Genomic DNA, 27,980 nt, shown 5'->3' with positions numbered 1-27,980 from the left:
TCAAGCATACGTATGAAAAGGTAACACTTTTCCATACTGAAATTCAATAAAACACACATATACACACAATAATATACCATCATGCCAAAGGAAAATTAAAAGACAGAAAAGATCAAGGGCCTGGAGAGTGAGGAAGAAACAGTCCAATTGCTGCAGTATGTTGGCGACAAAACTAACAAAAAGAACTTTAAAATAACATATTTGGACATTAATAAATGTAGAATTTATCCCTAACATGATCCTGTACTGGTTATAAAGGTAATTGATCAAGAGCAAGACAGTGTTTTAAGTTTTTGGCTTTATTGGGGAGGAGTATTATATACATTTATTTTGTAGTACTAGGTTATAAGCAATAATTTTGAAGCCATAATTAATCACATTACGATACACTGCTATAAAATCATTCCTGATCTATGTTCAGTATAAAGGTATGAGTTATTTTGGCTCTAATCTAATAACATTAAGTTTTTTTGTTTTTTTTTAACGAACAGATGACTTTACTGAGGAAAAAAAATGTACCATGATAGTAACAGAGTACAGAGAACCAATCGGCTGACAAGTCTTACTGAACTGCCTCCCGACGCCTAAATCTCCGGCACACCAAAGGACAAAGGTTTACAGCCTTTCCTATGAGTGAGCTAAGCCTTCTTCCATCCATCCTTTTCCAAATGGGGAAGAGTGAAGACAGGGCAGCAGCCGGATGTGCTCCTATAGGGAGCTTACCTGCCCCGCTTCAGTGAGTTGACTTGCTGGCACAATCCTTCTTGAAGCCTCAGGTTGGAAACAGTCCATTCATTCTTCTGTTTATGTGTCTCTTCATTATGAACAGACACAACAACTACCACTCTATGACTCTTACCTTGTGCCAAGCACTGTTCCAATACTAATTCACTGACATCTTATTACAACCCTGTGGCTGAGTACATACTATTATTGTTTTCATTTTGCAGGTGAAGAGACTAAGGCATCGAAAGGTTAAATAAATCCCCCAAGAACACAGCGGCTAAGTGGTAGCACCAGCACCTGAACTCAGTCTGACTCTACAGTCCCTGTTCCGAAGCATGAGACTTACTGCCTCTCCTCCACCCATCCATCCTGCCAGCCACCCAGCCACCTTTCTCCCTCCCTCCCTTCCCTTCCCCCCACCCTCTCACTGAACCACCTACTCTGCAAGCCTCAGTTTGGTAGTAGGTGAGTATGATACCACCTCTGCCCTCAAGGAGCTCATAGTTTCCCGGGTAGGACACACATGTAAACACATAATTACAGTGCAGAGTGTCAAGTATGTTGAGAGAGAAACCGGGCTCCCTAGATGTCTGGAGTCTATGGACTTAGCAAAGCAGGAAACAGACTAGGTTCCCTTTGTCCCAGAAAGGTCCATACAATCCTCTTCCCCAAAGTCCAGGTGCTGCAGTAAATGCCTCACCCTGCCTGGCATCTCACATCATGGGTGCCACAGGTACCTAGGTAACCAGGCATGGGAGAGCCTGTAAAATGTCAGGAAGCACCGAGCTTCTGTGGCAAGAGATCACACTCAATAGTTCAGGTCTCCCGAAAACTGTTCTCAAATCCTTCAGTTGCTTTAACTCTTAAAGAGACGGAGAGAGTTTCATTACAATAAACCCAGACTGACAGATTCCAAAGTCCTATGACCCAAGTTTAAGTCTAGGTCCTCCAGTTACTAGCCATATGACCTCAGGCAAGTTATTTAGTCTCTTTTAGCCTTGGTTTTAGCTATGAAAAATGCGGATGAAAATAATGCCTGCCTCATAGAAAAGTTGTGAGAAAAAAATAGGATAATCCATGGGACTCACTTTGCACACTGCCTGGTATACAGCAAGCACCTAAGACACTGTTGTGTTATTATAGCAACATGTCTTTGAGGATTTGATATCCTGCTGTTGGTAATTTTTCACTTTATTTTTCAAAATTAAAAAAAAGAAATTCCTAAGGTAAAACATTAAAATCTATTTCAGAGGGTAAGAAAAAGAGACTCACTATGATACTGGATTACTTAGAGATACAAAGCCTGTTATTCAAGGTTCCAGATGTTTAGAAAATAGCTTATCTTTTAGAAGATTCTCTGACTCAAGCCCACTTTGAATGTGTAGCTGTGAAAATATTAACTACATACACTGTATAGTGTAGTAGTTAAGAACACAAGCTAGAGAGTTAGGCTACCCAAACTGCAATCTCAGTTCTATCATGAATTAGTGTGGAGACTTTGAGGGAACAGCTTAAAGGCTCATGCCTCAGTTTTCTCATCTGTAAAATGGGGATAATAGAAATACTTTCTTCGCAGGGTTGTTGTGAAGATTAAATGAGCCTCCACCTAAAAAAGCAATTTAACACCCTACCTGGTGCATTTTTTAAGAGGTCAAGAAATGTCCTGGGAGAAAAGAAATGAATCTGGGAAATTTAATTCTTCGCCTTCCGCTTCAAGCCAGAAACTTGGCAGTTACCCTAGAATCCGATCTCTCCCTCTCACATCCTACACACAACCCACTGCCAAGTTCTACTGAGTCTTCCTCTAAATATCTCTCGTATGCAACACCCGCTTCTCCATTGGCATCGTCTCTGCCCTGGTTCAGACCCTCAGCATCTCTCATGCCTGCATCACCATCGGTGCTTCCTGACGGCTCTCCCAGCTGCTGTCTACAACACTGATGCTTGAGGGATGGTTCTAAACTCAGAAAATTCTTCGGTCTCCTCTCCCTACCATCACCACCAAAGGTGATTTAAGTCCCTCTCTCCTTTGAGCAGGTTAATTTCCAATCCCATAAGATGGCATACAAAGACTTTCGTGATCTGGCCCCTGACTACTTTTCCAGCCATTTTTCCTGCCATATACTCATGTCCCCTTTTCTCCAAAATACTGTTTGTTTCTCACCCACCTGAATGTTCTCTCATACTTGAACAACTGTGGGCCTGGGATTCCTGTCCTTCTCCTTGGCTATCTCACTCACTCCTCCTCCAAGGTTCAGCTATGCTGAGAACCTTCTGTGAGCCCATTCGAGTTGAACTGGGGGTCTTGCTGTGGCTCCTTATTTGTAGGGGGTTTCATGGTGCTCTTCTCTTCCTCCCTCCTCTGCAGGGAGCTACCGTACAGTGGCCAGTCTGCCTTGTTTAGCTTTGTCTCCAATGGGGAATGCAATACCTGATGCCAGAAATCACTCAGTAAATATTTACTGAATGCATGCATGAATGCAAAAATGAAGCAGTGAATAGTCACTCCTGCTTTGCCACTGAATAGCTGTATGAGTTTGACACCAATAATCAGAAAGGATATTAATCATAAAATTAATTGCCACTTTATCCTAGTATATTCCTGTGTCAGTCATATATAGAGAGAAGGGAATTCCATAAATGTTTCCTTTTCTTAGTATAAATTTTCATGGGTCACCTCAAAGTTGTTGCTTTTTTTTTTTTTTTGACAGGACGTATTAAGTACATACAAACATACATTAAAAATATTGAATAAATAAAGGTCAATTCTCCTAATACTCCTCAAATTGAAATGTATTTCATAGCTTATGTGGAGAGACGGCAAACCATGTAGGTAATATGGCACCAGAAGCCAAGAGCAACAAGGAAGTATGGGGCTGAAGAGCGTTTGTGATTCTAACCCTTGTGGGTTCATGGTGGCTTGGACCCCCTACAGACCACCACCTGTGGGCCAGGGACCTGCTGGGTGCAGGAGATACAGAGTTCCTCCCTGCAAGTTGCTTAGTGAGGGCATGGATCCAATACAGACCCACCCAAACGTGCTGTCTACCTTTGTCATGCCTCCCACTTGCTGCCAAACTAAGCCCATCAGGAGAGAAGGAGAATGAAGGGGAAAATATAGCAGGGGAGAGCAATGGGAAGTGTGGGTAAGGAACTTTTACACTAGATACTCATTGAAACTTTTTTTTTTTGCTTAAAGTCAGAAAACTTGATGATAAAATGATTAAGGGTTCATCTATCTAGACGAATTTCCTTTTAACAAACAGGAAGATTTTCTTTTTTCTTGACACGAAAGTTGTGGTGCCAAGAAGAAAATATATCATTATTAAAATTCAACTAATTATAAATTCCTAGACGTTTCCTACTTTTTGACAGCTATTCACTTATTCATGGTTATCAATATTCAAAATATCCAAATGTGCAACTCACTGGGTTTAAAAAAACTGATGAAACCTGAATCCTATGTTCATTTGACACGTGTATTATGATTCGATTATAATGCTTAGTAACGTCCCATACTGTATGATTCTGTGTGAGAGAAATAATCAAGAAAGGTTCATCTTCGGCTTCCTCAAACCTGAATTGCAGGGGTACCATGAGTCAAATTCCTTATTTTATAAACTAGATACTCTTTTAAGCTTTTCTTTTGTGTTTGGTGATTTTATGAGAGTGCCCACTATTCCTTTATGTAATTAGAAGATCCTAGAGGCTATTTCTGCATATGAGCAAGAGCGGTGATTCCCATAGCAACCCACAACATATTTAAAAGCAGCTTTTCCAATTGACATGGGGCTGACAACATGGAACAAAGTAGCCCAGAAGCCTGAATTAGGATTTTAGGAAAAGGTAGGAAAAAGAAACTCAAAGTTGAAACAATTCACTTTGCAGAGAGTAAGTGTTACATATGCTATGTCACTGGAAGGCGATCTAGATCGTGTCTTCAAAGTCATTTAATCTTAACTTTGCAAATTAGAAGTAGTCCATGCGATCATTTGACTATGAATATTAAAGCTTCTGTAATACAGGTACCTTTGATAGGGAATATACACACTATATTGTGGTATGAATTAACAAGCACAACAGCAATGAAAGCGTTATCCACGAGCCCCTTTCTGGATCTCCTCTGTGAGTGCCCCGAGAACAAAACATTTAAATCTGCCTGCACATTGACAATAGCGATATTGATATTTCTCCATGTTCCCTTCTGGTTGCTAAGAGATTTACATTGGACAGACTCTGTTGTACTCATAACAAAGCATTTTGGTCCACAAAGCATTTGCTTCAGCTCAGTGACCCCAGAAACTCCCTTTGCCTCACCCCTTCCCTCTTTTGCTTCCAAGTCAAATAGGGGACGAGGCACAAGCACTGGACCTATCATTGCTCCCACAGGAAACTTCTGTCCATAAGCCTGGCTTGGCTAATAACTCTTTAGTACAGTATCGACATTCATGATGAAACTGTATCTTTATACAGATTTATGTTCCTGTCCTCGTGTTTCTCAGAAGCTAGTTTACCATGGAGTTGGGGCGGGGGGGGGGGAGATGTGCAGAGAGGGCTCAAAACTACAGTGACCAACCCACAGACAAACCTAACTTCAGTAAAATTAGACCAGAACCTAGCAAACCATGGCAATCTCACAACAGCTCTGCTGTGCGAGGCTTTGAAATACACTTGCGGAGAATTTCCTAACTTAAGCTTGTACTTCCATGAAAATACGTTCAAGAAGTTTATTTACAAGAATCCTGAAGCAGGAACCATCTATATTTAACATCTTGCAGCAGAACCACTGCAGCCCTCCAAACTCAGTCTCAGAAAGTCTGCCAGGTAACAAAAGGCAGAGAGGCTTCTTCTCTAGATCCTCACTTGGAAGAAAATGGCAAAGGCACCGAAAATATTCATGCTCACTCCTGAAAAAAAAGTGCATGTGGCGGATGAAATCTGCATGTCACTTGCAAAGCACAGGCATCACTGCTCAAAGCAAATTAAGATAATCTTTCCTTTGGGAACTCTCACAAAGAGACATAAAAATGTTTTATGACCTGACTTCCATATTCAGATCACAGAGTTTTAGTCAATTTTTATTAATTGTCAAGGAAGAAAAGTGCTTTGGGGCCTCACTCCCCCGGTCGCTTTCTAGGAGTCATATTTAAGGGCACAGCCACCAAACAGTAAGTACTCTCAGGCTGTAATAAAACACAACTGACCTAGAATGGTCCTCCTATTTGCTCCCTTGCATTAGAACATCAATAGGGGAGGATCAATGCCCATGCTTTGATCTAAAGCAATCAGTGTTGAAGGCTGCAAGCCCCTGCCATGTCACGGGAATTCCTGCATTCAGGATAATCACTCTCAGCCAGAAGAGAAAGACCAACCTCTCTGGTTTTAGCTGTATTTAACAAAAGAAAGTTATTTCCAGCAGTTTATTTCCATTGCACAACCAACCTAAAAGTACCTTACAGAAACGAGAGGCAGAAGGAAAGAAGAAACAAACAAACCAACCAAAAAAAAAAACAAAGCAGGAAATGACTTTTCTGCTACATCTTTAAGGTCACAGATCTGCCTGAGAAATGCACACATGTGACACAGTTCTAGCACAAAAGCTCCTTTTCCACGAGACAGAACGGTAAGAAGTAAAAAGGCTGGTTCTCCAGCCTCTCCCTCAACCCTAAGTCACCGCAGTGCATTTCACCTTGACCAGGCTGGAAAGAAACTCCTTTTAACTCCCTTGCAACTCCTTTCAGTGTCATGGAAGCATGCCCATGCCCATGTGAAGTGCAAGCCTTCCGCATGGGCACTGCAATCAGCCGCACACAGGGTAAAATCTTCCCTTGCCTTTGCCCGTCCTACACCGGTCGTCCACCATAGGGTTTCTATCATCTGTTCCCAATTTACACACCCAACTTACACACCCAATTTACACTCTACACAGCATGTAAAAATAGCCCCGAATGCTTCTAACAGACGCCAAGAGGAGATTAAAACAAAAAGAATCCAGGCAAGATCTAGGCGCTGGCATACATAGCTACCTTTTTCTTCCGATCCCGGGACCGTTTGCGGTGTTTCCTTTTTTTCTCAGTCTCTTCTTCAGCATTGATTTCTAAATCCCTGTTTTTCTTTAATTGTGAGGCTGCATGAGCCATAATGCATTGAAAAGGATCCTCTCAAGCACGCAGGGCTTCCTGGTAGAAGGTGATATCTTTAGGCACCTTTAATCAGGCTTCCAGCAGCATTTCAATCAGTGGAGAGAAACCTTGGACCCGAAGCAGGAAGACATTCAAAATGCCAAGATGCTGGGGAAGCTGAAGCCTTAAAAACCCCAACGGCGGTCTCCAGACTTCATCCTACACCTCCCTCTACCTGAACCTTTACACGAGGGTGCAGCCATCGTAATGCATTTAGCGTAGTGAAAAAGACAGCTGGGACAGAGGAAGCTGTATCATGGCTGTATCCCCTGCCACCAGCTGGAAGTGTCTAAGTGATTCCTCGGAAGGGGGAATGCTGCAAAGGAGGCTTCTCGGAAGGGAAAAAATCAAGAGTCACCACACATGCAGGAGCAAAAATCCAGCACTAATTCTGAAAACCTATTTCAGAATCCTTCGAAAAAAAGACAGGGCTGCAATTTATACATCACCACTAGGTCTGCACAGAGCAGAATTTAACCCATAACAGAATGGAACAGTTCCTACTTCAGTGTAACTGCTGATGGTGACAAAATATATAAAATAAGATTTTACAGAAGACACTCGATTTTGCTATGGAGATACTGACTGCATGATGGGGAAAACAATGCATGCATTGCCCATCTCAACAGTGTGTCCTTTATGCTCAACTATCAGCCTAAATGCACAGAAGGGCCCGTTGTCTTTTAAAAACAACATGCTGATTACAACACATCATACAGCAAGCCGTGAGCGTGCTGGTGTATGGAACAGATGCCTGATTCAGAGGAGTCCCCAGGACTCTCCTCTCCTGAGGTCCGAGGGTCAGAGAATGGGAAATCTGTGCTGCAGTCAGGGGTTCTGAGTCGCTGAAATGTGGACTTGGCGTTCATGTCAGGGTGTGCTTCCATCACCTTACTATTTTTGCCACCTGAGTCCTCAGTGACTGCAGCCTCTGAATATTCATGACGTGAAGTAAAGTAGCAGCAGTGCTCAAGGCCTGCTGGGCTATCTTCTGCTAGGATGGACACACGCCCTGGAAGAAATGTACTCAGTCAGGAATCGTTCACACGCACAAACACATGGTACCCGCACAGCTTTAGCGAGAAATGGCTGAAATGTCAGACTGGACCTAAAACCTTTTCGGTCCTGGTGAGAAAACCTAAATTCACCAAGAAAATGAGCAGGAAAAAAAAAAGGTGATGCTTCATTGCAAAGATTTCGTGTGTGTGCTTCTAACACTCAAAGTCCTTGACTTTGGAGATCAGCGCATTTGACTTTGCAGGACTGACGGTTAACATGTGTGGAGACCGAAGCACAAAGTGCAGGGGTTTTGTGTGAGGATTTGGTTGGGGGGTCTCTGGAGCTGCTGCCCACCTGCTTCATTAAGGGCCCCAAGTGTGAATTCCTGCCAACGACTACTCACTGTATGCCTGATTTGGAGATCAAGGACCTTCCTTCTTCCTCCCTTGTAGGGGGTCTTATTTTCCGCTGGGCAGTGATAGAAAATGGAAGGGAAAGGAGGACCATGGCCATGACCTTCCACTACAAGGGGACTGCATGCGCCTCTCGGGCCTCACTGCAAACCACATGAAAACCACTCTGGTCCAACATTCCCAAGGGCCTACTGCGTGCAATGACGCTCATGCGCTTGCCTTCCCACAGAAACTATCTACACGAGGGAAGAATTCTGGAAAGGTTCTCCACTGCCTACAAAACCAACATCTGACAAAAGGGGGAGGGGGAGGAAAGTGGGGGACTAAATGTGACTCAGATCCAAAAGTGATAAACTCTATTTGGATCTTCATAATAAAAAATAAGTATTTTTTATCAGAAGAATTTTTATTGTAATAGTAATAGGCGAGGCGGAGAAAAGAATAAAAAGTAAAACTTTTGTATGCTTTCTCCTGATATAAATCATCCTGGACTTGTGAAGAACATTTGTACAATTTCCTTTCCTTATTTTCAGTAAGCTGAAGTGGACAGCCAGCTTAAAAACTGGCTGATTTCCTACTGGCTCCAGGACCTTCTTTTTTTTCTTCCTTTATAGACACTAATGATACTTTAAAATATATTTATAAGCACCCTTGACCTTCTCCATCTAAGGCTGGCAAAGCTATACTTTCCCATTGATCTCTATCAGCAAAAGCATAGCTGGAAATTAGGAAAACAGGCTCAGGTATTTTTCAACTGGAATAATTCCTTGCTTTCCCAAAATGTTCAGAAGTTGAGAATCTGTCACAACTTTTATGCTACCATAATATGAATTTTTTGTTACATTGGATTTTGTGGTAAGTGATTAACCCACCAAAAATAAATTCTAAGACATAGCTTGTTTAGATTTTCTTCCTTAAAGAAAATATGGGCTTTTGTCCGCCATTTCTAAACTAGACGAACTTTAAACAGCATCACTGCCAAGGAGGGCAGCCCTGTGAGTCCTAGATTTGATGGTAATATTACTAAAACCTTAGTCACCTTCTCCCTACCCAGCACACACCCTGGCAGGTAACTCTCATGCTCCTGGTGTACTTATTCTCAACGCAAAGGCATTTACCCAAGATTGTCACAAATATTAGCTTTTATTCCTCCCAAACTGAATTGACAGTTCTGTCAATAATTCTAGAGAGCAAGCCCTTACGATAGCTGAAACAAACAAGAAAAGAGCTTTTTAAAACTTCATTCTTTGGCTGAAGTTTTATAAAACTTTTCCACTTCAGTCTCAAGAGATTGTTGTCTTCTGGGTGATGAGTAAATTAGTATGAATCTTCAAAGTAAAACTGTGCAGCTGGCACAAGAGTATGTCTGAGCAGAGTGGCAGGTCTCTCACAGCAACAAGAAGGAGATGCAGAAACAGCATTAGAGCACATGCCACCTGAAACAGTAACACAAGGTCCACTGGGTAACTTCTCCTGTCCTGCTCCCTGACATTGGCCACGAGGGTGTAAGAAACAGGACTTGCATGGGACGGGGTGGCCCATGCATGGAATGTTGGAGCTACAGAAAGTTAACAAACAACAGTTCTGAGGCCACTCCTTTCAAGGGAAAAATAATTGTTCTGCTTTTATAAAAATCCCAGGTACAAGAATTCCTAAACCAGCCTTTCGAAATAAAGTAAAAGAGTGCTCTTTCAAACTTTTATGAGCTGCAGAAATCTTTCCTTGACTAAGTCCTACAGGAAAGGCATTGAGAATAAACCTGAGAGTGGAGTTGCCTGGCTGAATGGAAGGAATAGGGTCCTATAGCCCCAACTTTTCAGCTCCCACAACGTCCCTCCAGAAGGCAGGTTGGATAAGCATGGTTGGACATTTGAAATCTGGCACACACCACCAAAGAGTCCTGATCTTTCCCGGACATGTACCTTTGATAACAGAAGTTATATCAAAAAGTGATTCCTCCTATTAAAAGTTTCCTCATCATCTTGTTCAAAATAATTCCTGATTTCTTACCAGCACTGACATGTTTCATCGAGCATTCTTCTTGCCCATGCATAAAACTAGCACAAAAAAGTAAAAATCACTTTCCAGTTTGGCATCTCGAGTAACGGTTATACCCCTCCCAAATAAATTCTAATCCAGGAATCAAAACACTGTGACTAAATATGCCAATAAAAATAAAACCAAATCAATACACTAGACGTTTTACCACTGCCAGGGGACTGTTTTCCCCCTTAGTTCCAGCAAACACCTTGCCAGGATTCCAAGACAAGCTTTGACTATGCTTCAGCCAATTAATAGCTTTGACTATTCTTCAGCCAATTAAACTACTCTTGGTTGTCATTTTATACTGTGTCTCCACATGGCTGAGCTGAGTTGACACACAAACAACAATGCATTTGATTTCTGTGGAGGTGATACTGTCACTTGGTGATCCTGAAGTTCCAATAGTTTCAAAGTGCACTTTGAAAAAAATATGACAGTGACGTGGAGAAGTGGAGGGTGGGGAGTATATAGAAGAATGGGAAATGCGAGCAGGAAAAACATGAAAAAGAGCGATTCTTCCAGTCACCAGGGAGGCTGCGCTATCCCAACCCTGCCCCCGGCTCTTGATAATGAGGAAAGTGCATGTTTTGATAGGCTGAGAACTATTTCGTGCTGCACCCACTTCAGTTTTCTTAGAAGCAGACCAGCCTCACCATAAGAGAGTCAAAATATTTTTCCTTCAGAAAGAAAAATGGATCCATTGTCATTGCATTAATTTTGGCACCCTAGATAAAGACGATGTCAAGAGATCTTGAGCGGGTTCTGAACAACGTGGGGAACAAGGAAGAAAACAAGTACTAAACCTGTCAAAGGTTATAAATGACAAAAAGGCACCCTAGGAAATGCTTAACTCATGGTCACAGACGATTCTTCATTTTCAGATGAGACACGTGAAAAAAGAAAAAAGGCGGTGGCTAAATCACACTGAGGGATTGGTGGTCCTTTCCACACTCCTTGTAGGAGGAGCACCTTTGGATAAATGAGTTCTGGCCTTGGTTCCATCTGTCTTCGCACTCGGTCTGCCCTCCGTCCCTGGAGCAGGCTGTCTGTCCAACTCACCAGCATGACCTCAGCCTGGAGCCAGCCAGCTGGTCCAAGCTGCCAGCTGCCTCTGCCACCTCCCATGGGCGGCAGGGGTAGGCGGCCGGGGACGGCTCCCCTGGGGTCCACTGGCCGGCAGAGAGAAGGGGATCCCCGGCTGTGCACGGGAGATCCCCTGCAGGCACAGCCCCCGGACTCTGTCCCTCCCAAAGGAGGGAGCTGGCAGTGCCTGGTGGAGGAGTGAGCGAAAAGCCGGCACTGAGAGCTGTGGACAATCGTACTGGACAAGCCACTTCCTCTCTGCGCCCCTGGTCCTATAGGAGGAGCAAGTGGGACCAGATGACCACAAAGACACCCACTCAGGAACGCCAACATGCAGCGATCTGAAGTGGTAGAAGGTGGTGGGTGTTTGAAAATAAAGGAAGATATATAGAAAAGGTTTATTTAAGAAGAGTTTACACTATTATGTGTACAGGATAAATAAGGAGGTCCCACTGTATAGCACAGGGAACTATAGTCAATATCTTGTGATATACCATAATGGAAAAGAATATGAAAAAGAATATATGTATAACTGAGTCACTATGCTGCATAGCAAAAATTAACACAACGTTATAAATCAACTATACTTCAATAAAATTTTTAAAAAAGGAAAGAGTTTACAATCTGGGCTGGTCAAAACAGTAGCCACCAGCCATATTTAGTGATTGGCAGTAAAATAGTACTAGTGTGACTACAGAACTGAGTTTCTAAATTTTATTTAATTAAGAAATTTAAATTTAAAAACATTCTCAACTCAGATACTAGAATAAATTTAAGTGTTGGAACAATTTGGATATGTGAATCTACTATTTCAACTTTCAATTTTATGAAATAAAATACAGATCAAGTATTCCTGATGATAATTCAGGACCCACACTGAGATATAAAATACACACTGGATTTCAAGACGGTATGAAAAAAAGCACTGTAAAATATCTCAGTAGTAATTTTATATATTGATTCATGCTGAAGTGAGAATATTTGGATATGTTCAGTTAAATAAAATATATTAAAATTAACTTCACTTTTTAAAAAGGTGTTTTAAAATAATTAACTAATTTTTGGCTGCGTTGGGTCTTCGTTGCTGCGCACGGGCTTTCTCTAGTTGCAGCGAGCAGAGGTTACTCTTCGATGCAGTGCGCAGACTTCTCATTGCGGTGGCTTCTCTTGTTATGGAGCACGGGCTCTAGGTGCGCGGGCTTCAGTAGTTGGAGCACATAGGCTCAGTAGTTGCGGCATGCGGGCTCTAGGGCACAGGCTCAATAGTTGTGGTGCACGGGCTTAGTTGCTCCGCAGCCTGTGGGATCTTCCCGGACCAGGGATCAAACCCATGTCCCCTGCATTGGCAGGCGGATTCTTAACCACTGCGCCACCAGGGAAGTCCCTAAAAAGCTTTTTAAATGTGGTGATTTGAAATTTAAAATTACATGTGTGGCTCACACTACATTTCTACTGGACAGGGACAGTCTATATAAAGAGCTTATCTTAACAAAAGGAGCCAACTTGCAAGCAAGTACTTTCCTGAAGGCAGGTATTTCTCCAAACGAGTATTAAAAGACACTTAGCAGTCAGTCATTATGCTTTCTACGTGAAAAGGTAAAGCACAAAGATACAGTATGTTCTCAGGCACTCGTGCTAAAAGCAGCATGCGCGTACTCACGGACTCACTCACTCACTCTGCTGGTCACTGCATTTAACATCTGGGACATATAGGTGAATGGGACTTGGTCCTATCCCTCAAGTCATCAATGGGAGAGAGAGAGAGAGACAAGGAAACCGACAATTACAACACACGTACAGGTACTGTGGAAGCAGGGGTGGGGATGTTTAATAAAGACCCAAGAGGTCAGCATGCAGAACAATGCTTTCGAGGGCAGTTACGAAGACTCTCTTCCCCCTCCATAGACTTTACAAGCCCACAGTTCAACACTTCACACTCTAGTCAACATGGCCAACTGTTCATGCTTGAGCAGGTCATATGGAATCTGTTTTAGAGCCCAGGCACTGTCATAGGTGCTGGAGATACAATGGTGAATAAGACGGATGAGGCCACCTTTCTGCAGCTTCCATTCTTGGCAGTATGGGACAGGGGAGTAAACCAGTCAACAAATCAGCGAAGAAGAAAATTTCAGATAGTCACAAGTGTTAGGAAGAAAATAAAGCATATGGCTGGAATGAACGTGTCAAGATGAGGAACAGTTGTTCATGGACTCTCTACTTGTTTCCATTTTTAGATTCTCTAGGGAAAATAAAGCAAGAGAGTGAGGAGCCAGTTGAGTTGAGTCTTCCACTCTATTAGGGGAGCAATTCCCCCCCAAATAGCCCTCTCAACCAAGAAACTGACTGCAGTGGCTGATAATGAATGAGAATGGTTTCTCAAGTAATAGGCTCAGTTCAAATATATTTATTACTGAAGATAAAGAATAAATATGCTTTTGTATTACTTTTCTCCTAAACTATCTGGATAATTATAGCTTCTGTCACCTTCTATTATCTTATAGTTTAATAACTCTTCCAAAAAAGTTGACGTAATATATCCACCAAGTAATTTTCCTACGTATCTATGGAATCAAGTCTCACCGTTTCATAGCCAAACAGAACATATTCTAGGAAAAGATATTCTTGTGACATTTCACTGAATCCTTGTCATTTAATGTTTATATCAGAATCATACTTAAGGTGGCCCAAAAGGAAGATAACGCAAACAAACAAGGAAGGCAAAATAGCTCTTCTCCCAAGTTTGCTACAAGTAACTGTAAGACCTTAGAGAAGTCCCTCATCCTTCCTGAGTCCCTGGTTCCATATCTGTAGGGATGGAAAGGAATTCTACAGTCTCTCTGCCGGCATACACATTCTGTGATGCTGAAATACCATTACGGTAGGATGCAATGATTGGCTTATGTATGCTTCCTCTGCTGGTGCATTCTGATTGAGATACAAGGACAATGAGTTCACTTTCAACACATTTCTTTTAAAAGACAACTAAAAAGGCAAAGGTATGAAGAAGGAGGTAGGATTTGAAGATGCAGGAAACTTCTGGCCTACTCAGTGACCATTTGCTGACCCCAAATATGAGAGAGTGGTGCACAAAAGAAAGCAAAGACTCTTAGTTTTAGAGAATGAAGTATCTAATTAGTTGATTCACGAGGTCATATTATAGCGGCCCCGGGTAGGATAAGAACTAAACACTCTGCCAGATGCCACAGAGGAAATCACACTAAATAGTCAAATATTCACATTGAAACTCAGGGAATAATTCTTTATCATACTGTGGACCATATCCACCATGCAGAGATTTGTGTATGGCAAAAAAAAAAACCCCAAAAAACCCTGCATTTTCTTGGACCTGGCACTGATTTACTGCCATAGAAAGAGATACATGCAGAGTTTACTGCCACTTCCTTCTGGAATGGAAATAACGGTATGTGCTTCTTACCAGTATGTTCCAATAGCTAATGTTTATGAAACAACATGATCACAAAAGACAAAAACAGTACACATACACACAAGGCATTATCAAGTCGGGGCAGACTGTAATACAGACAGACACTCAGGGTCCCTAAATTTATTTGTGATTCCCCCTCTTCTTTCCTGTAAACTTCTTTCCTACAAACTTGGTAAGTCTTGGTAGGTTTTCTCTTCCATGTTGATTCTGAAGGCAAATTGTAAATCAGACTAAACTTTCTGTTATATGTTCCACCACTTGGCACCTTTTTACTTGCCCTTCCATTATATCATGCCAGGATATAATCACAAGAGTAATTACTGGGACATAAAGTTATGTTTGGGAAGAAAAAAAGTTATGAGGCCCTTTTGAAAACGATAAAAGTTGACAAAAATTTTCTTATTCTTTTCTAATGTCTCCTAAAAGAAAGGGCAAATTGGGGAAATATTTTCTCAAATATTGTGAGGTGTGGCTTCAGCCAGGTAGATTTCATCCTACTCATTTTTTGTATCTTCTAAGGTAGGGATCAGCAAACCTTTTTGTAGAGGGCCAGATAGCAAGTATTTGGGTTTCTGCAGTCCGGCTGGCCTCTGTCACACCTGCTCGACTTCCCTGCCATAGTGCAAAAGCAGCCAGAGACAGTAGGTAAATGAACGAATAAGGTTGGGATCCAATAAAACTTTATTTGCGCACACTGAAATTGGAACTTGAGGTCATGTTCATGTGTCACCCAATAGTATTCTTCTTTTGATTTGTTTTTAACCATTTTAAAATGTAAATACCATTCTCAGCTTGCCAGCTGTACAAAATGAGGCTGTCTCCTCTTCTAGGGTCTCACAATGCTGGGGACGTACCATGGTGAGGGTCTCTGAGAAAGAGGGTGAACAGACAGTAGGGTCAAAACTGGATGCGAAGAATGTTTATGTGTATATACACATGTAAGTACACACAGGTGTGAATGAGTGTGCATTTATGTAATACCCATGGAAATCTATCCTTTGCATTTGAACATAGTAACTGTCATTGGAGTGATGGAAAGACATGTTGCTATGGGCATTTTCTACACTGTATACACACAAACTTTCTTTGTAAATTCCCTCATTTATGAATATTTATTGGGCACCTCCTTTATTGAAGTAGCAAAATCCTACACATGTATTTAAGACACCCAAACTTAACAAGCACTCAGGAGAGTGAGAATGAGTGAGAGCAACTTGCAGTAGTACAGTTGATCCCATCTGCCATTCCATTCAATGGCCATCTGCCCTGGAGTGAGCCTCCAAAAGGTCCACAGCCATGCTATTCTCTGTGCAATGCACAGGACAGACACGTGGTTCACTATGTTCTGTTTCCTCCCCTGGGGTGGGGCAGGGCAGAAGAAGCTCTGAAGCCTTCTATTTTATTAGGCACTTACTATTATAGTCTATGTATTTCCTACTAAATTACTTCAGTTCCTCTGCAGAGCAAGGCATGGGAATAAACAAATATTTATGGAATATCTCCCATATTTCTAATAGTGCGCTAAACCTAGTGCAAAATTAAAGAGAAAACACATAACCTTTTAAAAAATATATCAGAATCACGATTACAGACTTACATGCTTCTTTTTGCATTATTTTATTACAAGAACGAAACTTGGAGGTTTGTCAATAGTTAATGAACGGTGCGAATTTCCAACAATGATCTGGCAATTGCAGATGGGGAAGCTATGAAAAGAACAAGCTTAGGTCTCGGACCTACAAGAAACTCTATCTGCTCTGAAGGAAAGTGGACTGTCCTTTAAGAAATGTAAGATCGGTTTGCTCCCCTTCTTCTGCCCCCAGCCTCCTCCCTCCCTCCCCACATAAACTAAACTGTTATTCAGAGAAAGGGAAAGCGAGATGGTTTTGGGGATTAGCAGTGAGGAAAGGCCCAAATTTCACCTCAAGGTTGTTATTAAATTCTAGTGCGGATTGGCAGAGATACAGAATTCGGGCCATCTGAGAGCTCTTTGGGAGTCTTGGTCCGGTTCCTAATGAACAGGTGTTGACACGGAAAAGGCTGCCTGTACGTCGATGCTGCAGGCACAGAGCGCTGCGGGTTCCTGGGTGTCGCCCCATCCTCCCCAAGACCTCCTCCCGCCCCAGGAAACCGTGCACCCAACTCTGCACACCCAGCCACGTTCTGTTCCTTCTGGCAGCAAACCCAAGAAAATAAATCAATCAAACGTTTTAAAGTGTTGACTATTCTGCAGATGTGGTGACTTCACAACACTTTACCCCACTTTTAAAAATCCTCTCCAGCACAATCAAATTTCATTTGGGTCCCAGAAAGTTTCAACACGCCCTTGAAAATGTGCTTGTTCATTACAGAAGACACACTATATTAACCATGTCTTAGATGGAAACTGGCCTAAACAGTCTATTCAATGACAATGAAACAGACATCAAAGCCTCCAATACAGGGTTTTGTTTTGTTTTGTAGCCATGGTAAAATCTAGTAGAATTTGGCCAAAGTCTATATTCCACCAGTGATAATAGTGATAATGGTGGAATTTACTAAATATAAATACCACTGTACTACAGATGTGTAACGTATGCTACCCTGTCAGGGAGCTTATCCATTAGACTGGCAAGAAAAGCACAGAGTCATGCCTGGCAGTTTAACACAGAAGCAATACCTGTGTCTACTTTTAACAGTCATTTTCTAGCCAACAGATTCTTTTTAAAGACTCTGGACCCTACAATTATTCAAGTTATAAGAAAGAAATAAGAATGCTGATTCTGCTTCCAACCCAAACTTTTACAAGACTTTTTTACAATGGTGATGTTTTAAAATAAAAACATGATGCTTATTAGAGAAAAATTTCCCTAGTCTTTATGAGTTCTTGCAATTGTTAACAGCAAAACAAAAATCCTAAAGGAACTACTGCATTTCATGATGCCATGTTCTATTAGGGTGGCAATAAAACCAGTCTTTTGCCGTATCACGTCGCTTGCAGGATCTCAGTTTCCGGACCAGGGATTGCACCTGGGCCGTGGCACTGAGAGCGCCAAATCCTAACCACTAGACCACCGGGGAAGTCCCAGTTCTGTAGATTTTATAAAGCTCAAAAGCTCTTATCACATAGAGAGTAGCAACAAAAAATACAAATAATCCTGAAATTGTGGCTCTGTAGGGGTTTTTAAAAAGTAATTTTTATTTACTTTTCCCATGTCTTTCATACATATTCATTCTAAAAATTTCATATCATGGATTTATAAACAGGAAAATAAAAACCACTTTGCCATCATGGCTTTTCACCTGTTAGAATGGCTACTACCAAAAATACAATTCTACTTCTGTGTATATATAACAAGTGTTGGCAAGGATGTGGAAAAAGGGGAACCTCGTGCACTGTTGATCGGAATGTAAATTAGAAAACAGTATGGAAGTTCTTCAAAAAACTACAAATAGAACTACCATATGATCCAGCACTTCTACTTCTGGGTATATAGCTGAAGGAAACGAAATCACTATCTCAGAAAGATATCTGCACCCCCACGTTCACTGCAGCATTATTTACAATAGTCAAGACATGGAAACAACCTAAGTGTCTATCAACAGATGAATGGATAAAGAAAATTTTATACTTACACACACACACACACACACACAAATGGAATATTATTCAGCCATTAAAAAGGAAATTCTGCCGTTTGTGACAACAATGGGTAGATCTTGAGGGTATTACGCTAAGTAAAATAAGTCAGAGAAAGACAAATACTGTATGATCGCACTTATATGTGGAATCTAAAAAAAAAAAAAATCAAACTCATAGATACAGAAAGCAGATTGGTGGTTGCCATAGGTAGTGGGTGGAGGGTGGGTGAAATGGATGAAGGTGGTCAAAAGGTACAAACTTCCATTTATAAGACAGATAAGTTCTGGAAATCTAATATACAGCATGGTAACTAACGTTAATAACAGTGTATCATATATTTGAAAGTCGCTAAGAGAATAGATCTTAAAAATGCTCATCACAAGAAAAAGAATTTGCAACTATGTGAGGTGATGACGCTATCTAAACTTACTGTGGTGATCATTTTGCTATATACACATACATCCCATCATCATGTTGTACACCTAAAACTCATACAGTGTTATATGCCAATTATATCTCAATAAAACTATAAAAAATCATATTGCCATCATTCAGAAATAACCACCATTAAAATTTTCTTGTATATTCTTCCAAGCCTTTCTTTTTGCATACATGTATTTATATATAATTATCTACCCAAAACATAATCATACAAGTAGAAACAAAATCTGCTTTTAAGTGTATATGTCAACTATATATAATAAACATCCATGAAGCTCAATAATTACTCTTCTATAACTTTTAAATTGTTGTGTAATATTCCACGTGATGAATATGCCATATTTAAAAAAAAATCAATCCCCTTTTATTAGACATTTAGATTGCCTTTAATTTGTCCATGAGAGAAACAGTGCTGTAAGTGGCCTTACTCATCACCAGATGAGTTCACACAACCATAGGTAACTTAGGACAAATTTCTAGAGGTAGATTTCTGGAAAGGTAAAACAAATTTCACTTAATGGATAGGCTTAACTGTATACTTTAGGGACTGATAAAAATGCAGTTTAATTCTATCATCCCATTCCCAACTCGACTTTTATTTTCTGCGTCCAAGAATTTCTCTATTGACATGTTGAGAAACCTAGAGAAATATATTACCTATGCTACCTAAAAAAAGCTATGCTTTCTTTTTACTTATAATTTACCCACAGATGAGAATTATTTAAGACCCAGACTGTTTCTTAAGCCCAAAGTCAACACATCTATGATCATTTTTACCAATGCCAGATTTTGAATTCCGAACGTATTATGGACCAAAAAACAGCTTGAATCTCTAACGGTTTGAGGCTGTGTAGACAACCAAAATATATACTGACTTATAAAACAAAAACCCGTAAACAATCAAAATCTTCCTGAGTATTCATAGGAAAAATGGGGTTGCTTTTGATGCGACACCAAAGACCTTAATGCTCTGTATAATCCAGAAAGATGCAGGAAGACTGTTGTATCACAATATTGGTAAGACCAGAGTATTTACACAAAATTGCTGAATTGATAACAGTTGTTCTATAATAATGTACCTGAATACGTGAAAGGTTGCCAAAATGGTGTTAATTCTCCCCTCCCCACACTCACAGTTGTTTGGAATTGGTGGTAGGTCTGTTTCTCCACCTTATAAATCTGAGTTGTTCTTGTGACTTACTTTGGTCAAAAGAATGTGGAAAAAGAGCAATGACAGTCCTACACCTAAACCTTAAGAGGACTTTCGTACTTCCATTCTCCCCAGAGACACTGCTGACTCATCATGCCAGCAAGCCTGGGTTAGCCTAAACGATGAGGAGACACATGGGCCTGCCACCCTCATTGCCCCAGCCAAAGCCACCCAAGCCCCAGAAGCAGAGGCACCTAACTGACAAGCAGCTGTCCAAAGACTCCTGCGTGAACCTGCTGGACCCTAAGAACTGCCTAGCTGATCCTAGCCCAAATGGCCTACCCACAGTGAAATAAATGGTTACTATTTTAACTCATTAACTTTGAGGTGGTTTGCTACACAGCGTAACTGATGCCTTCAAAGTCAGAGAATACAAATGACAAATACTAAGAACTAAAGAGGGATTATCACTGCAAAGCCTACAGACATTAAAAAGATAAGAATATTATAAATGACTTTATGCCAATAAATTGAAATTTTAGATGAAATGGAAAAATTTCTCAAAAAAATACAACTCATCAAAATGTACACAAGATTAAAAACTAAAAGTAGAGCTGCCATATGATCCAGCAATTCCCCTCCTGCGCATATGCCAGACAAAACTATAATTCGAAAAGATACATGCACCTCTATGTTCATAACAGCACTATTTACAATAACCAAGATATGGAAATAACCTAAATGTCCATCGACAGATGAATGGATAAAGACGATATGGCATATATATACACAATGCAATACTACTCAGCCATAAGAAGAATGAAATAATGCCATCTGCGGCAACATGGATGGAGACTATCACACGAAGTGAAGTAAGTCAGAAAGAGAAAGAGAAATGCCATATTATACCACTTATATGTGGAATCTAAAACATGGCACAAATGAATATATATACGAAACAGAAACAGACTCACAGACCTAGAGAATAGACTTGTGGTTTCCAAGGGGGTGGAGGCGGGTAGGGGAGGGAAGGATTAGGAGCTTGGGATTAGCAGATGCAAACTAGTATATATAGGATGGATAAACAACAAGGTCCTACTGTATAGCACACATAACTATATTCAATATCCTGTGATAAACCATCATGGAAAATAATATATATATGTATAACTGAGTCACCTTGCTGTACAGCAGAAATTAATACAACACTGCAAATCAACTGTACTTCAATAAAATTTAAAAAAAAAACTTACACAAGATGAAGAGGAAAATCTTAAGAGGCTTTTTTTTTTTTTTTTTTGGTAAAGAAACTGAAATCACATAAAATCATCCCACAAGGGAAACTCCACACACATATGGTTTCCCTAGTGAGTTCCATCTAACATTTAGGGAAGAAATATCAATATTATACCAACTCTTTGAGAAAATAGTGGAGGTAGAGACTCAACTCATTTTACAGGCTAGCGTAACCTTAATACCAAAACCTAACAAAGAAATTAACAACAAAAAATAATACAGAATTATCTCTCTCATGAAGATAAAGGCAAAAATGCCTTAGAAAATATTAGCAAAATTGAATTTAGCAGTGAAGTGGGGTTTATTCCAAGAATGCAAACTTGATTTAACAAGTCAAAAAATATCAAGGAAGAAAATGTATCACAATAACTAATAAAAGAAAAAAATCTATATGATATTTCAACAGGTGCAGATGATTCTTTAAACAAAATTCCAACCACTTATGATATTAAAACAAACCTCATCAAGTTAGAAACAGAAGGAAATTTCCTCAGTATGATTTTTATAAAAGTCGATCAAAGACCTACAAAAGCTATTATTATACATAATAGTGATATATCGAATACTTTCCTACTAAGGGTAAGAACAAGGTTAAGTCTGTCCACTCTCACCACTTCTATTCAATATTATACAGGAGATCTTAGCAGTGTAAGAATGAGGCAAAGAAAAGAAATAAAGTCTTAAAGATTGGAAAGGAAGAGTAAACCTGACTCTTCACAGATGACATGATTATTTACATAGAAAAATGCTGAGGAATTTACAAAACAACTTCTAAAACCAATAAGTGAATTTAGCTTGGCTTCAGAATACAAGATCAATACACAAAAATCACATACACTGGCTGTAAACAACTGGAAAATGAAATTTAAAAAAAGAAACCCACTTTTTTTTAAAAAAATGAATTTATTTATTTATCTATTTTTGGCTGCATTGGGTCTTGGTTGCTGTGCATAGGCTTTCTCTAGTTGCAGTGAGCGGGGGCTACTCTTTGTTGTGGTGCACGGACTTCTCACTGCGGTGGCTTCTCTTGTTGCAGGGCACAGGTTCTAGGCGCACGGACTTCAGTAGTTGTGGCACGTGGGCTCAGAAGTTGTGGCACGTGGGCTCAGTAGTTGTGGCTTGTGGGCTCTAGAGCACAGGCTCAGTAGTTGTGGCACACGGGCTTAGCTGCTCCGCGGCATGTGGGATCTTCCCGGACCAGGGCTCGAACCTGTGTCCTCTACACTGGCAGGCGGATTCTTAACCACTGCACCACCAGGGAAGTCCCAAGAAACCCACTTTTGAAAGCACCACAATCCATAAAATACTTAGGAATAAATCTAATGAAAGACAGGCAAGACCTCCACATTGAAACTACATTGAAATCATTGCTGAGAGAAATTAAAGATCTAAATAAACATAGAGATATCCCCCATTCATGGACTGCAAGTCCCAACACTGTTAAAATATCAATTTTCCTCACATCTATAGAGTCAATGAAATTCCAGTCACAACTCCACCAGGTTTTTTTTTTAAATAGACAGGCTTATTCAAAAATCTGTATCAGAATGTAAAGGACCTTTAGAATATCTAAAGTAATCTCAAAAAATTAAAACAAAGTTGGAAGACTTACACTACCTGAATGTAAGACTTACTGTAAACCCACAGTGATCAAGAGATTATGGTACTGGTGTTAAGAGAGACAAATAGATCATTGGAACAGAAATAGACCTGCACTGATACCTTTGATTTATTTATAATAAAGGCACAAAGCAATTCAACAGGGAAACAATGTCTTTTAAACAAACTGAGTAAAACAACCGCGTACCCATATGGATAATAATAACTTCTACCCCCACTTCACACTATACACTAAAAGGAATTCAACTTCACCAGACACTTACAAAGGTCCAACCCACAAAACGTTGCTCATCATTGTTAGTCACCAGGGAAATAAATCAAATCCACCATGAGATACCACTATCATCTACCAGAAAGGCTAAAATTAAAAAGACTGACACCACCAAATGTTGGCAAGAATGTGCAACAACCAGACCTCTAATACATTGTTAGTAGGGGTGTGAAATTGTACAACCACTTTGGAAACAAAGATTTCCCAGTTTCTGACCTTATGACCTAACAACTCTACTCCCAGATGTTTACACAAGAGACAAAAAAGCACGTGTCCACCCAAGACCTGTGTAAGAATGTTCAAAGTAGATTTATTCACAATAACTTAAAAATGGAGACAGCCCAGGTGTCCATCAACAGGTGAATGGATAAACTATGGTGCGTTCATAAAGTTAATATTCCTCAGCAACAAAGAGCAACAAACTACTGTTATACACAACATCACAACACCACATTGAGTCTCCGACACATACTGCTGAGTGAAAAAGATCAGAACAGTAGTTGCCTCTGGGAGTGGCTGAGAAGGGGCATGAGGGAATTTTCTGGGGTGACAGTGATGGTTGACGTCTCAACAAGGCTCACTTGTAAAAATTCATCAAATGGTACATTTGCATTTTCGGCACTCCACTGCGTGTACATCTTACCTAAAAAAAGTAAACACTGATCTCCAGTTCGTTGTACTGATGTCAACAACTTACTTTGAAATGCATAAATAAAAAATAAGATGGATTGATGGGTGGATAGGGAAATTGGTAGATGGATATATAGGTAATAAAACAAATACAGCAAAATGTTAATTGTTGAGTCTAGATGGTGGGTAAATGGGTGTTCATTGTACAATGTTTCAACTTTTTTATATATTTGAAAATTGTCTTAATAGCGTGTTGGAGAAAAAGTAACTGATGCTACACAGTAGACAACTTTTGTTTCCATACAATTTTCACATACAAGAGGTTACTTTCTTACAATCCTGTAAGATAGACAAGGCTGGCATCATTAATTCTGTTTTACAGCTGAAAAAACTGTCTCATAAAGGACCTGTTTAAAGTGTCAGGGCGGTAAATAAAAAAGTTGTAGTTTAGAGAATGTCAAATATTTTTGTAAAGGGTCAGATAGGAAATATCTTAGACCATACAGTCACTACTGAACTCTGCTTTTGTAGCATGAAAGCAGCCATGGACAATTTTGAAATAAAAAGACATGGCTGTGTTCCAATAAAACTTTATTTACAAAAATAGGCAGAGGCCAGATTTGGCCCATAAGTTATAGTTTGCTGATCCCTAGGCTAGTTCAAGTTTTCTCATTACAGAGGGTATAGATAAAAGGATTGATTTTAAAGCCAGACTGACCTGTGTTTTACTTATTACTGCATGGGATTATTATAACAATTAAATTAGAAAACGCTTATGAAGTAACTAGCATAGTGCCAGTTTTATAGTGGATATTCAATAAATGTTGGTTTTTTTCATGACCTTGCCTTTTTCTTATTATTTTTGCCACTACCCCTCAGGGCCTGGATAAATTACAATAAGAAAACAAGCTGCTTAATGTTGCTCAACCAAACTAATCAAGCATAGCAGACCTTTTATTTAGGAAATCTATACCAGTTGCACTGTCAATGGAAATGCATCATTTTTCCTGCATTTTCTAGGGTAACCTTCACACAAAAATGCACTGAGAGCCCCTCAGGTTTTCTGCTCTGTTTAAACACATGGAAGTCCCACTTACCACCCCTCACTCCATATTTGAGTGAGTAAGTTGGTTGAGTTTCTCTCAGGCCATTTCTCCAACCTGCTTGATTTCACTTACTTCTTGTTGCCCAGCTATGTTATTTGTACCCAAAATCCCACTGAAAATCAAGTTTTTCCTTAAGCGCCTGGTGCCTCTACATCCTTTGATATTTGGCCTCTCTCCAAACACCTTGAAGCAACTGAGGCAGCAAAACGCTAGTGATACTTGTAATGTATTCCCTTCTACAGAACTGTGCAGGTGCAAATTATCCAACCATCTCTTAATTATTTAGCATATCAATGGGCAAAGCTGCAAGAATATAGCCAAGCATTAGGTTACAAGCGAAAAGCCATCTTCTGCCTTCTTTAAAATGGCTTACAAAATATTGTAATACCATCAAAACAATAACAGATCTATTCAGTGAGCATTTACTATGTGCCAGGCACATTGTTAACCATTTCATTCCTCCATTCATTCATTCCTTCATCAACATGTAGGAAATACCTACTATGTGCCAGGATTTACATAAACTATCTAATGAATCCATACCCAAATTCTATAAGGTAGGTATTATGATTCCTGTCTTACAAATTGTGTAAACTGAGGCTAAAAGTAATTAAATTACTTTCCCAATGTCCCATGGCTGGGCATGAGAGAGCCACTATCTAGCACACACGGAACATTCTGGAGACTTTTGGTAACTACTGCAAATGTGCATTTAAAATCACTTGTTTCCTGTGTTTCTGTAATTGCTTTGCCCTTTTCTGGTACATCTGTCCTGTATCTGCCACTTTATTAGCTCGGTGAAGGACTGGACCAGGAGGCTCCCTTCCCATGCCCATCCTCCGAATCTCCCACACTGCTCTGCGTGCAGCCCAAGGTCAATAACGTCTGTGAGGCTAACCCTCATCCGCCACCACCATCTGTTCAGCTCACTTTCCAGCATGGGCCCCACCTGATGTTTTCTCATTTTATTCCCAGCTTCTCTAGAATTAAACTGTGGAAGGCGATAGAGTCAGGGACTCCCTCTCCTCTGAAACACTTTAAACCCGTTGAACGTGGCCAATGATACTTGAACAGTCAACTACACTGCTCAAGTTTTCTCACTGTAACAAAGAATGACTGGAAGAGCGAGTGAAAAGGAGTGAACACATCAGTCTACAAACTTTAAAGAGTATGCAATTTCAAGAGATAGTTCCTCCCAGTGGATATGTACCAGACACACCGGTCCCTGCAGCCTCTTGCTGAAGCATTCCTCCTGGACCTGAGGTTTCCTCTCTTTCTTTCTTTGCTTTCTTCCCCTAGCCAGGCTTTTATACCAACTCAGAGCCTTCTGGGTAAAGACTCCACCTTCTCAGATGTGCTTCTGAGATCAGCTAATAACACTGGGAACGTGAACTAATTAACAACAGTTAAGGGGTTCAGAAAACAAACACGCACGGAGCTATGCTATTATTATGTGGCTTCTGCCTAACTCTCCAGTCTTCGTTAAGCAAGCAGCAATGTCAACATATCTAGGTAAGAAGGCCAAATAAAATCTGTGCTGCAAGTTGCCAGCTGGGTTCAAATTCCTCTTTCCTGAAACGATAGACATAGCTACTGCTGCAGTGAGGGTTGCAGCTGATTTCTCCTTTTAGTTGGATTTTTTCTGAAGTGTCGGATGGTAACTAGACTTGTTACGGTGATTGTTTACGCAATGTATACAAATATCAAATCACGGTCCTGTACACCTGAGACTAATACAGTGTTATGTCACTTACGCCTCAATAAAAAAATTAAAATTAAAAATAGTCTCCCTTTACTGCCCTAGCCATGCAGTCTCATTTTGCATCGCTTGAAAGTTTGGTTCATGAAGCTTCTCACCAACCCAAATAGCACTTTCTCCAGTTCCAGGACGACCAAAAGAAAATGACAGTATTATTTTTACCTTTCTCATCAGCTGGTATTAGTGGCTCCTTTCTGAAATGAATTTACTACAAACATCCTTGCATATATCACATTGTCCAGAATATCAGTCTATTTGTGTGCTACTTGTTCAAAACAAAACAAAACTGAGTTCTTTTCTGATTAAGTATAAGTATATAAAGGCTTTGGCCTGATTTACTTTCCATTGGTTAGCTACTGAAACTGAAGTTTAGGAAGTAGCTTTTGTAAAGGAGTTTGGCTCCTTCTCTGTCCCCTTTGCAGACCCAGCCTGCTTTCCCATGGAATATCAGAGTCCTTCCATCCTGAGCCTTCCCCTCTTCCCACTCAAGACCATCTCGTCCACACCCACTGCTTCAGCTATCCCCTACATTAGATGACGCCCAGCCCAGACCCCTCCTCTGAGCTCCCAACCCCCAAACTCAACTGCCTATTTGACACCTTCCCTGGGATGTCTCAAACTACTAACATACAAGAGTAAGCACACGATGTGCCTCCCCTAAGTCTGCCACCGTTCCTTTGCTCAGACAATGGCACCATCATCCATAAGACAGAAGCTTCTGCCACCTCCCTTAGGTCTCCTGGTCCAGCCACTCTGGCCTCTGCCAGTCTCTCTATCACCCCTCCTACCTCCCCTCTTCACCTAGATGATGTCTCCTCATCCTTCAGGTATCAGCTCAAATACTACATCCTTGATATCCTGACCAAGCCAACTCATTTCCTCGTAGGTTTTATAGTATCACCTCCCTTCAAAGCACGAGTCAGAGATGCAAGTTTCCTTTTTGTGCTTATTTCATTAATGTCTGAATTCTTTACACCAGGTTGTTAGCTCCACAAATGAGGGGGGAGGGGACAATGTCTGTTTTTGTTCAAGTTGTAATTCCATAGAGCTTAGAGGGCTTGACACTTACAGGAGCGTCTCATTAAACGTCTGTTGGAAGGAAGGCAGGGAGGGAGGAAGGGTGGAAAAAACCAATGAGAATATTTGCGTTTATCAAACTTTGGTTGGTATAGCAGATACCACCTAGATGGTGTC

General features: G+C 40.5%; 1 protein-coding gene across 3 annotated transcripts in view; it reads right to left on the bottom strand.

Annotated features, from left to right (window-relative positions):
- The window catches only part of ANK3 (ankyrin 3), a 686,366-nt gene that overhangs the window by 336,486 nt on the left and 321,900 nt on the right, over window positions 1-27,980 (bottom strand). Inside the window, exon 1 of one of the 3 annotated variants that reach the window (XM_068547492.1) lies at window positions 6,753-6,866. The exons of the other annotated variants lie outside the window; for them this stretch is intronic. Within the exon in view, the coding sequence (XP_068403593.1) occupies window positions 6,753-6,866 (114 nt within the window). Of the gene's footprint in view, window positions 1-6,752; window positions 6,867-27,980 lie in introns of those variants that run through there. 3 annotated transcript variants of the gene reach the window in all.

Source organism: Eschrichtius robustus, chromosome 7, assembly GCF_028021215.1.
Source record: "Eschrichtius robustus isolate mEscRob2 chromosome 7, mEscRob2.pri, whole genome shotgun sequence".
In the NCBI taxonomy this organism is placed as follows: domain Eukaryota; kingdom Metazoa; phylum Chordata; class Mammalia; order Artiodactyla; family Eschrichtiidae; genus Eschrichtius; species Eschrichtius robustus.
This window is presented reverse-complemented; position numbering and strand designations above follow the sequence as displayed.